At 45.0% G+C, this 13,817-nt stretch overlaps 2 protein-coding genes across 7 annotated transcripts in view; one reads left to right on the forward strand and one right to left on the reverse strand.

The window, feature by feature from the left end:
• Positions 1-13,817, forward strand: part of LOC310831093 (myosin-11) — a 1,553,087-nt gene that overhangs the window by 314,750 nt on the left and 1,224,520 nt on the right. The window lies entirely within an intron of this gene.
• Positions 1-13,817, reverse strand: part of CLEC16A (C-type lectin domain containing 16A) — a 96,838-nt gene that overhangs the window by 39,006 nt on the left and 44,015 nt on the right. For 5 of the 6 annotated variants that reach the window (XR_014557765.1, XM_083711353.1, XM_083711352.1 and 2 more), the window contains exons 18-21: positions 13,556-13,676; positions 8,502-8,653; positions 6,478-6,682; positions 4,438-4,605 (exon numbers count right to left, since the gene is read on the reverse strand). Coding sequence is in view for 4 of the 6 variants with exons in the window: in XM_083711353.1 (XP_083567479.1) it covers positions 4,438-4,605; positions 6,478-6,682; positions 8,502-8,653; positions 13,556-13,676 (646 nt within the window). In the remaining 2 variants the exon portion in view is untranslated. Of the gene's footprint in view, positions 1-357; positions 4,606-6,477; positions 6,683-8,501; positions 8,654-13,555; positions 13,677-13,817 lie in introns of all 6 variants that reach the window. The other variant, XR_014557766.1, reaches the window with a different exon arrangement.

Raw genomic sequence — 13,817 nt, forward strand, 5'->3', positions numbered from 1 at the left:
AGATTGTTAATGGGCCAAAGGGGGGAAAAAGTAAGGTTAGATTGTGTTAAGATAAATTATAGGACAAAAATTGAGAAAGATGGAAAGGATTTGCTGAAATAGCTAACTGAACTAGAATACAAAAAAGGGAGGTGTGAGGAGGTCGTTGAAACAAGTAAATGAAAGCTAAGATATGGAAATATTGGATGTGTTTTTAATTGTTTCTGGTTTTGTTTCTGTTTTGTCAAGATAAGTAGTGTTTTTGTTTTTCATGTATTGTATTGTATTGTATTGTTTTGCTTTGTTTTACTTTTTTTTCTTCTCTTTGTAATCTTTAAACCCTTAATAAATATTACTTTTAAAAAAAAGCAACAGAACTGCCCCTCCTGAGGTGCCAAGTGGACACCATGCCACAACTCTCCTCTTAAAAAAAAAAACTCTATAGAGAAAGGATCAGGAAAGATGGGTTTCGAAATCCCAGAGGAAATAAAAGTCATGGGGAAAGCTGAGCTTCAAAAATGCAGGTGCCAAGTCACCAGTTGCAGCACTGGTGAGATGCATGCTGCAGGAAGGGGGGGGGGTCATCTCTGACGTTGGTGAAGGGTTAGCAGACCTGCTGCAGGTGGGGAATTGACAGACCACACTGTGGCTGGACAATGACACTTCCTGTTCTAGTTACACCGCAAATCTGAAGCAGAAGGTGGATCCGGGAGACCAGGTCTCCGATCTCTACAATTTGTGAAGACCACCGAATAACCACCAAATCTCAGCTCACATGGTTGTTGGGAGGATAAAAAATATGGAGGAGGAAGAGCCATGTATATCACCTTGAGCTTACTGGAGACAGGGTGGAATACAAATGCAGGAACAAAAGTTAACAACAATATTGACTTTTATTTTTGGCTAATGCAACATTCCTCCTCCTAAAAAGAGCTGGAGTCACTTCTGCTGAAAGAAAGCGGTGGAAGCTAACAGCGCACACAGCTCGCTACACATGGGATCTGGCGGGACAGAGGGCATCCTGACACCAGCACGTCTCTCGCCTCAAGGCAGGTCCTGAAACAGCAGCTGCACCTGAACATAGCTCAAGTCTGTGATTCAGATGTTTGCTGCAGGATCAACTTGTGGGATGTATGACACAGTAGGCCAGCAACTTAGGTGGGGGTTACATTCCTGGGATTGCGCCTAAAACCAAAATAAGGTATATTCAAAACACGTTGGGTTCAGTGGCAGGTGGGATTGCTAAAGTCATTTTCCCTGCCCCCCCCTTTTTAGTTTTTATTTTATGCCACACAGATAAAGCTGAACATGCACAAGTTAAATGCGTGCAAGTTGCCGGCTTACTCCCCTGCAGGTTTGGCCTGAGGAGTAAAACCGATCACTGGGGAAAGGGGCGTGGGCTCCCTCTTCTCAGTCCCATATCCTTGAATAAATGTTTCTAGACCAGAACAGAAAGGGACCAGGCCTTCTCCCGAGGTGACCATGTATAAATCACTCCTCCAGGTGCCACCATAACTCAAGGCAGGGCTTCACTGGAAGCAATGCTGACATTGAGACCGCTTCTGCAAAACAAGTCGGAACTTAAAGAGGAAGAGCCCTGCTGGGTTAGACTAAAGGCCTATTTAGTCCAGAGCTGTTCCCATAGTGGCCAACCAGTGGCTTCTGGAAATCCCACAAGCAGGACGTCAGAAAATAGCCCTCTTCTGCTTGCAGTACCCAGCGACAGAGGCATACAGCCTCCAATGCCAGCAGCCAGGACTGGCAGCCATCAATAGCTGCATGCTCCATTATTTTACCTAATTCGCTACATCTTGTGGCAGTGAATTCCACAGTTCAGGTGTGCACTCCATCCTTTAGTCTGTCCTGAATCTCCCCCAGCTTCATTTGATGGTCTTGGGCTCTTAACATCAAGAGAGAAGGATAAAACTTCTCCCTGTCCGCTTTCTCAATGCCATGCCTACCTAACAGCCTGTACAAACTTTTACTCTGTCCAGGATGTCCAATCTGCAATACAGATTGGAAACACAGGAACTGTCACAGAATGATGCAAATCCAGGATTTATGCCAAGCAACCCCACATACTCGTACACAATATACAAAAACACTTATTATTATTATTATTTAAAGTATTTATGCACCCCTTTTCATCAGAAAAGATAATTAAGCAGCTTACAAAGTAAAAGAGACGATGTAATATATTAAAGATTGAATACAGTATGGGAAACGATCAACCTCCATAAATAATAAAATATATCAAACTCCAAAACACAGAATTTCATTCATTCAGTATAGTCGCTCAATATCCACATCTACTAACACGTGTCTGCACCTCAATTAACCTAAACACATTCACACACACACACACACACACACACACACACTCAACAATGACACATCCCAGCCAGGAGGTTTGATGACCCTCTAGGTTCCTCCCAACAGCAAAATTCTATCTGTTTTATTATAAAAAATATTTATATCGGGGAAAAGAATATTTATATCCTGCATTTTAATATACAAACCCTTTCAAGGCAGTTTACAAATAGTGTTAAGCTACTTTAAAAAAGTAAAACAAACAAAATCAATGTTATAAAATGTCACCAGGATCCTTTCAACAGGGCAGTTGATGATAAAAGCAGCCCTGTGTGGGAAAGGGATAGTGTCCTGGGTAAATAAACAAATAATATATAAAGGCTGCACCGAGACACTGGCAACCTAAAAACGAGGCTAGAATCAAATTTAATCTAGGACTATGCAATGTTTATGAAGCAGTGCAGAAATGGCAGTCCTTGCCAGGAATAGGAATTAAAAAACAAGACAGGAGGGAGGGGGAGTCACAGAGTTATAAGGTGCCAATGGGACAGAAATCTAACAGTTGCTATCCTAGGCATACTCCCCACCCCCCAAAGGCAAGTAAATGGGGCTAACTCCTGAGTAAATGTGGTTTGAGAGGTTATGGGATTGAGATATCAGAAGACAAACGCATGGGATTAGAACATAAATAAAATTCGCTGCACAGCACTAGGTACAAATTCTGCACGTAAAGGGAACAAAACCAAAAGGTGGACTGACACAGGAGGAAAGAAAGAGCTTATTACTTCAAGGAAACCCAGCAAGTCTTAACACATCCAAGATGTCATCCTCATCTGTGCCAGTTCTCAGGCACGATTAAAGATTTAGGGCAAAGTTTTACCCTAAACCAGGGGTGGGAGAACCAGAGGCTTGCAGGCAAATGTGGGTCTCTGGGCTTCTTTGTCTGGCCCCTCAGATTCTCCCCACACCACGTGCCCCTCTCCCTAGATTGCAACCCCTTGCCAAACCTGTTTGTTACTCTCTTTGAATGCTTTTCCCTGGCTGGGAAATGTTCTGGTAATTCCCCTTATATGCCTAGATGCAGGATGGGGAGAGGGCGTGTGTGTGGCCGACTTGCACACCTGGAATGTAGGCTACTGTGCAAACGGTTAAGCGTCACACTCCTTGGTCCACCCACTTTTGCACCTGCCCCCACTCACTGCTGATGGGCAGCCTCCAGAAAGTTTTGAAGAATTATGTATTATTATTATTTTTAATCAAATTTGTAAACCACACCATACCTGCAGGTCTCAGGGTGGTTACAACATAAAATCACAAATAGATGGTAGAGGTTGCTCCACCCCGTCATAACTCAATCAGCAGAAAGCCGAGAGCGGCAGTTTTCACGCAATTGCTGCCGTGACCTCTATAAGCAAATGTACTGTTCTCAATCTTTTTTGTGATTTTATGTGCCCGGTACGCACACATGAACGCAGCCAACTTGTAGCTGATCTGGGGAAACAACTTCAACTGTTCTGAATTTGAATTAGGCTAACTTCAGTACTTAATCTTTTTTCTGCGAGGGCTGCAAGCTTTAATTGGTTTAACCGGTCAAGGACTCAGCTAAAGGCTGAGTTGGTTTAATTGTTGGGGTGAGATTTAAAGATAAACACTTTTCCATCTCTTGCAATCCTACCACAGAGGTGCTAAATAAAGATGAGCTTTACTTTTGGCAACGAGAGCTAGCTTTTATTTACTGCCTTGCAATACACTTCCTTCAAAGTATCAAGAAAAGCATTGTGCTGGCTGGAGTTCATGGACAACACCAGATTGGCGAAGCTGGCTTAAGCTATGAAGGAATATGCGCAGAATTTGAATCTCGCTTTTGGCATAAACTTTGGAGGGTCTCAGGCAAGGTTCTCCCTTTCTGCCTCTGCTTTTCCCACCCGAAACATATTACTCGCCTATCCTGCCATATGTGGAACGCATTGTATTTCTATAATGCTTTAGAGTTTAAAATTATATTAACCCTTATTATTTATTTGCAGCAGCAGCAGCAAGAGAAATCAATCCACTAATCTGCATTGGCATAAGCTTTTCTCTCCCACGGTGCTGATTATCTCATGACAGAGGACCTTATTTAAAGTGTGCCAGCCAGGAAGGGCTTACCTGGGACTTTGTCGACAGACGCAAACACGGAGCGTTGTACGGTAGGGTCGCAGCTGCCACGTCGGGCTTGGTCGTAAAACCGGAACGGCAGGTGCTGAGATGCAGAAGCTGAGCTATGTCCAAAGCCCATCACTTCGTTTGAAGGTTGGACCGGAAGGTCTAGGAGAGCTGGGTTTAAACGAGACACATTTCAAAATCAACATCAGCTGAAGAACCTGGAACCTCAGCTTGTCAAAACCGTGCCTAGGGATGATGGGAGTTGTAGTCCAACAACATCCAGAGAACTACAGACTCCCTATCCCTGGGTTACCAAAATGTAACAAGCTTTCTAAATGGAGATCTTTATTCCCCAGTTGGTATCTCTACACTAGATCTGCAACGTGTTTTACGTACGCACTGCTGTTGTTTTAAACGGTTTTTAAAGCTTCTATCTGTAAAACAAGCTTAACTGCTTTTGTGTTTGCAAGTATTTTAACTGTTTTTCTATATGTAACTGTTTCACACATGTTTTATTCCTTGGGATGTGATAGATAGATAGATGATAGATAGATAAATAAATAAATGGTCCTCGCAGCTGTGACAATTCTCCGAATTCAGATTGTTGCAATTTTTCCACGGAATGTGAGTTTTGATATTATCACACTGGATGGGAAGAATTCACCCTGGTCAGGGATGGGGAATGTTGTGTTCTGCAGGTGCAGATGGGCTACAGCACTGCTCATCCCTGACCACCGGCCACGCTGGCCTGAGCTGACGGGAATTGGAGCCAGCCAAAAAATACATCTGGAGGGACACAGGCTTCCCGCATCACCCTTGCGTTTGCTACAAGACAATTGCCAAGAACAAGCAAAACAGTACATAATGGGGGAGGGAACAAATTTTTGGAAAAAGCCAACTTTTGATATGAGAAAGATGACAATTTCGCAGTGTCTTTTGATACCGGAGAATCAATGCTGAGCGTTTTGGAAGTTTACAAAACTAATGATGTTAACGGTGCATCCAATGCTAGCATGTGTCCCATGCTAGTCCTACTCAGAGTAGGCCCATTAAAATTAATGGACGTAGATAAATAGGGACCGCTTACCAGCGGGAAGGTAAACGGCGTTTCCGTGTGCGGCTCTGGCTCGCCAGAGCAGCGATGTCACGCTGGCCACGTGACCCGGAAGTGTCTCCGGACAGCGCTGGCCCCTGGCCTCTTGAGTGAGATGGGTGCACAACCCCAGAGTCTGTCAAGACTGGCCCGTACGGGCAGGGGTACCTTTACCTTTACCTTAAGGGCAGCACAGCAAGCGGGAAGCAGGTTCAAAGTTCACTGGGCAGTCCTCTTGTGCAAATCCCACTAAAGTGAACGTAGTTGTGCAACAGCATGTGAGTAAATAACTTAAGCTTGCGGGTATGAACAGAGCACTACTATGGCTCTTACAGGTATAGACTTTTACCATGTATATGCAACATTGTTCTCCTTTTCTATACAATGCTTGTTTTGCTTTCAGTTGTTGTTGTTTAGTCGTTTAGTTGTGTCCGACTCTTCGTGACCCCATGGACCAGAGCACGCCAGGCACTCCTGTCTTCCACTGCCTCCTGCAGCTTTGCTTTCAGTTACTAAGCCGGAAATCAGGGGTAAGGGGCCTTTTTCATCCCCAAAAAACATTCTCTTCTGTGCAACCTTTCGGAGTCCACATGCCAGGGGTGGGCAAGGCCAGAAGCAATAGCAGGCGGAACAATGAATGTAAATTTTACCTTCCTACAAGGAGACGGGTCTCTACTCACCCAACCCTTTTTATCCCCCTCCGTCCAGGGAGCAAAGCAACATAATCAGAGTTTAATGACGTATTCCAGCCAGGCACACACACACCCAATGAGGGTGCAAAGAAGAGCTGGCGAGAGGTGTAACCTAGGGAGAGTCCCAAGGGCCAGGAAGAGAGGCCTGATGGGCCGCATTTGGCCCCGGTCCTGAGGTTCCCTTTCCCCAGTGTAAAGCAATGAAACTTTACGAGCGGTAAGGAAACACGGTATGTTTATCTGGAGAGCGAGAGTTACCTGCTATTCTTTGCATTTTCATACGCCGAGCCTGGATGCGGCCCTTTGCCAAGCGCTGCTTCGCAATGATGCAACGGATGTGATCCGAAAAGATGAAGGTGGCCTGAAGGATGGGGAAGGGCTTGGAATGGGGGCTGGAGGCTGGTTTGTGAATGATGATATTCAGGGCACGGCTGTCGTCTTCCACTCCGGTCACCTGCATATCCTGGGATGGGGGTGGGAAAGTAGAGAAGAATGTTTATGGCAGAGATAGAATTAAGACCCAGTTTCTTGCCATAGCACCATGCTCACCCAAGGATAAAGTTGGAGCCTAGCAAAGAACTGGATGGGCTCTACTACAGCTCAATGGCAGAGCTCGAAATGTTCAATGTAGGAGGGGGTCAGGGTCCCATTTCACAGCATCTCCCATAGCAGGGCTGGGTAAGACCCCCCTCCTGCAAGGCCTTTGTCTAGCAGCATCTTTCAATGTAGACAAGCTAGACAGACTGAGTGGTGTGGCTCAGGCTGCTTCACATTTCAGGTTCTCAAAAGGAAGGGGCATTGAGGACGAGGAGATTCCTTGCCAAAACACAGGCACAGATGCAACCAGCAGAGAGACTGAGGTTCCAGCCAAGCCTCATATGAAATGAGTCCAACTCACCCTGTTTTAGCTGTGTCAGTCTAACTCCCAGCTGAGTATGCCTAGGGTTAAAAGGAATTTTCTGAGTGGGAACCACTCCTCAAAGTCCAGCTGACTGAGCCATGAGAGATGGATCTGCCAGCTTCTTTGGGATCTGCTAAACGAGGGATGGGGAACATTTGACCCTGTTGTTATACTACAAATCCCATCGTCCATGAGCACTGGCCATGTTGACCTAGGTTGATGGGAGTTGGAGTCCAGCAATGTCTGCACCAGATGATGTTTCCAGAAAGCGTCCTAGCATTGCTGTACAGTTTATAGGCAACTCTCCTCAACATCTGTGCTGTCTCCAAATCATTACTCACAGCTGACCCCACCGTGGGGGGAGAGGGGCAGCTTTTGCATGGGTCAGAACTGGTGTCAAGCAGTGCATGCAGTGCAGTGGGTTTCCTGGGAAAAAATCCCTATGCAAATCGGGCCAACTTGCACCTGAAAATGTCCAGTTTGCACTGGAAAATTTGTTCTAATGCCGTGGAGAGTGATCTAATTTGGCACATTCATTTTACATGTGTAAACAAAGCTTTGAAACGGTCAAGTATGCCTGATATTGCATTTGTGGCATTCATTGCTACTAATGAACTTATGTGGAACGAAGAGTTTTCCGTTAAGGTAGCCAAGGCAGCCAAGGCAATGAATATTACTCTGACAGGGAGGGAAGTGTGGCAGAAAGGAACTTCCGTACATTGCAGCAATGCTTTCTCACAGAACCCTGTTCTGAAAATGTATCCCTAGTAGTAGTATTTAAATCACGTGTTCTGCGACACACAAGGTAAGACATAAATTCCACTGTATTTAATGTTTAACAGACTACTGTGTTTTAATACTTTGTTGGAAGCTGCCCAGAGTGGCTGGGGAAACCCAGCCAGATGGGCGGGGTATAACAAATTATTATTAATATTATAAATACATTTTGCTGGGACAAGCCTCAACTAAGTAATCTGCCTGTTACCCCAGGAAGCTGAGCCAGACCATTGGGTCCATCAAGAACAGTATTGTATACATTGGCCTGGCAAAGGCCTTTGTGGGATACAGGCAGGGGTCTTTCACAGCCCTTCCTGGGGCATTCGGCATGCAAAGCAGAAGCTCTACCACTCGGTGAATGCCACACAAACAATTCAGAAGGTCCTGTGTCTGCCCCAAACTCCTCCACTTGCAGGAGAAACACAGCAAGGCAGAGTGGTTTTGCTCAACTTTGGAATAAGGCCCGTGCCTCATTGCTTTAAGGCAATCTTTGTTCACCACTGGTGACCAAGGATGCACCTTGTTTTGATGCCTCATCCCCCTAGAGCACAAGGTTTGATTCATGATACTTGCTGGTTTAAACCTTACCATCTTTTACACTCACCTGGAGAAGACCTGCAAACTTCACCACTCCCCAGCCTAAGCGGGCAACGTCTGGCTCCACCAAACTCATTTGGTAAATATCCACTGCCAGAAACCTCTGGACTTGACCGCCATCTTTTGTGATCACAGTGCAGGCAATTAAATCACTGTTATCTGAAATGGAAAAAGGAAGGGGGGAGAGTAGAGGAAGCATCATCAGAGGCAATTGGTTACTTTCCTAGAAAACAATATTCTCAAGAGGTACCTTTGATTGTAGTGCTTTCATATTCTCAACTAGTTTTGTTGACATCTACACCACTCTACTGCATGCATTTTTTTCTTGCTACGTTGTTCAATACAGCCTTCTCCAACCTGGTGCCCTCCAGATGTCTCTGGACCACAACACTGAGGTCCAGCTCCGAGGGCCTTCTGGCGGTTTCCCCATTGTGAGAAGCGAAGTTACAGGAAACCAGGCGGAGGGTCTTCTTGGTAGTGGCACCCGCCCTATGGAACACGCTCCCAGATGTCAAGGAAATCAACAACTACAGTATCTGACTTTTATAAGACATCTGAAGGCAGCCCTGTATAGGGACTTTTAAAATGTTTGATGTTTTATCATATTTTTAATATTCTGTTGGGAGCCACCCAGAGTGGTTGGGGAAATCCAGCCAGATGGGCAGGATATGAATATATTATTATTATTGTTACTACTCCCATAATCCCTTGACAGTTTGCCATGCTAGGGATGATAGGCGTTGGAATCCAACAATATTTGGTGGACAATAGGTTGTGGATGGCTGCAATGATGCTTTTCTGGGAATAAATCCCTTGTGTGTTAAGGCCTCATGCAGAGACCCACACACAGCAACCCTAGCTGTCCTGGAAGCAAGCGAAACCTGAGCCCAACAGCACTCTCCCCTGCTGTGATTTCCAGCAGCTGGTATTCAGAATCTAGCTGCCTCTGACGGTTGAGGTAGAGTCTAGCCATCGCGGCTAGTAGCCACTGAGATCCTTGCCCTCCATTACTTTGTCTAGTTCTCTTTTAAAAACCATCCACCTTGGAGCCAGCACTACCACTTGTGGAAACAAAGCCCACAGTTTAACTCATGTTTTGCAAAGAAGCAGTTTCTTTTGTCTGCCCCGAATCTTCCAACGTTCACCTTCCCTGGATGTCCACAAATTCTACTGCCGTGAGGGAGGGGAAAAGGCTTTTCTCTGTCCGGTTTCTGCACAACATGCATATTTTTATGTATCTCGATCACGTCTCCTCTTACTTGCCTTTAGTTCTTAACTGAAAAGTCCAAAATGTCCTGATGCGTCCCTTTCCTATTAAGGAGAGGTGCATTACATACTGTCTGAAATAATGTGTTTGAGCTTCTGCAATACAACCAAGCTAAGTGTACACCCATTTCCTTGGAAAGGAGGGGTAAGCCGGCCAAATTACATAGTTTTTGGTTCCTCGTTAAGGGACATCTGGTGCTCCAAGCAACTGTAAACACGCTCTGCATGTATAGGAGCAGCTTTTTGGGTGGGGATGCTAGCTCCCAAGTAGGAGGTGCCACAGAAAAACCTCCATCTCCAACTGGTCCCCAAGTGATGTAAAGTGTTGTAAATTCTGGGCTAGACCAATGAAAGCATCTCTCCTCCCCCCCCCCACCCCATTATCTAAACCTACAGCAAAATCTCTGTGGGGGGAAATGGCTAGTCTCCACAGACTATAAATAATGTGAATTTCCAGGAAAAGTGACCAATCTGATATTTAATCTTTGCAATGGCAAAAATATCAGGGGGCTGGGGAACTGTGTGCATTGAGACAAGAGACATTGGAAAACTGAACTGCGAAATGCACTTTAATGCCTCATAGCTCAATTGTGATTGTTCTATAAAAACAGAGGAAGGTTACAGGAATATACATTAAACTGCATCAATGGAGCAGGGGGAGGCAGGTACCAATCAAACAATCAATACGCAGGAAACGACGACACCATTACATTTGAAAGCCAAAAAAGAATATTGCAATTTGATTTGCTTTAAGAACACCCATATAAAATACCCGACAGATAGATTATAATCACATTTCCCGTTAGCTTACAAGCTGCTTACTTAAATTCTGCACAGGGAGTTCATTTCCTGACAGAACCAAGGCTAAAAACTCAAATGCACACAATTCCTAGGACCATAAGAAATGGTGTCAATTCAGCCTTGACATTTCCCTAAATAACATCTAATTGGCAATGCGTTGCCTATTCTCCAAACGGCAATTTCACAGTCATGCTCCACGTCTTGTGCTAACAGATGTGCACAGATGTTGTCAGCACATCGCAAAACAAAGTGTTGACTCCAACACATTTCAGCACTCCCTTTGTAGCAGAAACTCATGCCCATTTCCACATCTTGTGGTAGCAAATTCCACGAATCTGTCCTGTGTTGGGCGAAGAAGTGCTTTCCTCTCTCCTAAATCAGATCAGAAGGTCGGCGGTTTGAATCCCCACCACGGAGTGAGCTCCCGTTGCTTAGTCCCTGCTCCTGCCAACCTAGCAGTTCGAAAGCACGTCAAAGTGCAAGTAGGTAAATAGGTACCGCTTCGGCGGGAAGGTAAACGGTGTTTCCGTGCACTGCTCTGGTTCACCAGAAGTGGCTTAGTCATGCTGGCCACATGACCCAGAAGCTGTACGCTGGCGCCCTCGGCCAATAAAGCAAGATGAGCGCCGCAACCCCAGAGATGGCCACGACTGGACCTAATGGTCAGGGGTCCCTTAACCCTTTTACTGTTGAGGCAGAGCAGAGCCATCGTGGATAGAGGCCATTGATAGCCCTCTCTTCCATGAATTTGTCTAATCCTCTTTTAAAGCCATCCAACTTGGCGGCCATCACCGTCTCCTGTGAGAGTGAGTGCCACAGCTTAACTATGTGCTGCAGGAAGGACTTTCTTCATTTATCCTAAATCTTCCATCATTCAGCTTCACTACATGTTCATAAGTTCTAGTGTTCTGAGAGAGGATAAAAACCTTTCTCTATCCACTTTTTCTAAACATGTTCCCTTTTCCTCACCGGGAAAGTACACCAACCACCTGAGATAATTTCAAATATCTTTTAAAAAATATATATCTAGGGTGCCGTTTTTGAGACAGTGACAAGAATCGTACACAGTATTTCAAAAGGTAGCTGCAACATAGTGTTATATATGGGCACTAAAACACTGGCTGTTTCATTTACTTTCTATTCCTTTCCTAGCGATTCCTAGCATGGGGTGATAAAAACCATACTCAAGAGCAGGCCCTCTGAAATCAGTGGACTGACATTTATTTATTTTACAAGTTTATGAACTGCTTGACAAGTCAAAGGACATCAAAACGATGTACAGCAAAAATAAAATACAAAGAATACAAATTCTTAAAACAAGGAAACCATTCCTGTGGATTTACACTTAGTACAGTGGTACCTCTGGTTGCGAACGGGATCCGTTCCCGAGCCCCATTCGCAACCTGAGCAGAACGCAACCCACGTCTGCGCGGGTCGCAATTCACCGCTTCTGCGCATGACGTCATTTTGAGCACCTGTGCATGTGCGAGCGGCTAAGCCCAGAAGTAACCCGTTCTGTTACTTCCGGGTTGCCACGGTACGTATCCTGAAAGAACATATTTCATATATGACTAGGTCACGTCTCAGGAAAAATGTGAAACAAACCATCTTCAGTAGGCATCCAAACATCACGATGCTGGGCACCTGTTTAATTCCAGTTGGTAACCAATTCCAGGGGACTGGAGCCACAGCAATAAAAGACCAATTTCTAGTACAGACTAAGCACACCTCTGGGACATGCAGTACTCTCAGCAGTGCCCCATCTGAGCCGTGCAGTTGCCAAGCGGGGATATAAGGGGCAGGCTGACCCCTTAGATAATCTGGTCTCAAGTTATCTACCATACAATGTTATCTAGATCCATTAATTTCAATGGGTCGGCTTCCGAGTGCGAGTAACATCACCCATGGAATTTAGCTTTCAGCAGACTTTGATCTCGGAATAGCACATGCTCACTGTTGCTACAGATCCTGATATTTTGATTGGGAGTACCAATGCCTCTTCCAGAAGCCTGTGCAGTGGGGCGGGTGGAACGGAGATCTTTCACAACTACATCGCTGTTTTATTCAAGTGAGCTGGAGCAGCTGGGCTTGTTCAATGTCGCCGGCCAAGGGAGGGCCAGATGAATTGACTTAAGGCTCAACTGCCTAGAACAGCCATTACAGTAAGATTAATTCTTCGAAATACCAAATATGACTGACATTTTCTATTAATATGTATTACATGTGCCAAGATGGAAACAAGGACTCTAGATTTCCCAGCAAACGCAATTTATTTTCATAACAAAAGAGCGGGGCATTACCAGAATGTCGTATGGCTATTTTGGGTATTCATGACTTCCAGTTAGTGTTACTTTGGCAACAGGTTTTTTTAACCCTCGCGTCAAAAACAAAGATAAAGACCCTCACAAATTAAAAAATGTCCCGACTTACCCATTTGTGAAGGGAAACCAGCTCTCTTCTCCTAGCTCAGATGCCCCTCACTTTAAGACCTGTTTCACCATTTGCAACACCACTGAACCCAACTTAGGCAGCCAGTATGATAATAAGGCAGCCTTCAACAACCTGGTCACCTCCAGAAGCTCTTGGAGGTGGGTGGAGACTAGGAGTGGAAGAGTCAAGAGGTGTGGAGATCTCCCAACATTCTTTACTTGTTCCCACTCAAAAAACAATTTGCAAGTCTCTTCTAAGCTCGACCGCTTCAACTAGGAGGCTCCAAACATTCTCCGGGACAAAGGAAAACCATAGGGATCTTATTATGCATTGTGGGCAGCTTTGCAAAGGCCCAAGGAACTCAAGTTATTCCTGCAAAAACTCCTCTCTCCCTTTCTGAGTGAGAAAAAGAGGGGTTTAGCAAACCCCAACAGGACCAAGAAGCCTAGGCATTCCAGTTCAGCACTGTCTTGTTAATCCTCGTTTTTATCCCCCTGAGGCTTTGAATGGCTTTCTTTGGAGAACGCACTTTTGTCCTCATTCCAAGTGCCACTGTTTACTCACTCAAGTCTAGGACGTCATCGGTTTTAATTAAGTCCTCCTCCCTAGTCAACGGCAGCTGAGTCTCTGGCTCATCCTGGAGGTGCAACGACAGGGACCGCATCATGAAGAAGACTCTGATTGCCTGAAAACACAAGTGGAAAAAGCTGATTATTTCTATTTAAAGGTAATAATAATAATAATAATAATAATAATAATAATAATAATTTGGCCACTGAGGACATTTTCCCCATACCAAGTCCCCCTGCCCCACACCTGACATCAT

Source organism: Podarcis gaigeae (genome assembly GCF_964106915.1).
Source record: "Podarcis gaigeae genome assembly, chromosome: 14".
In the NCBI taxonomy this organism is placed as follows: Eukaryota; Metazoa; Chordata; class Lepidosauria; order Squamata; family Lacertidae; genus Podarcis; species Podarcis gaigeae.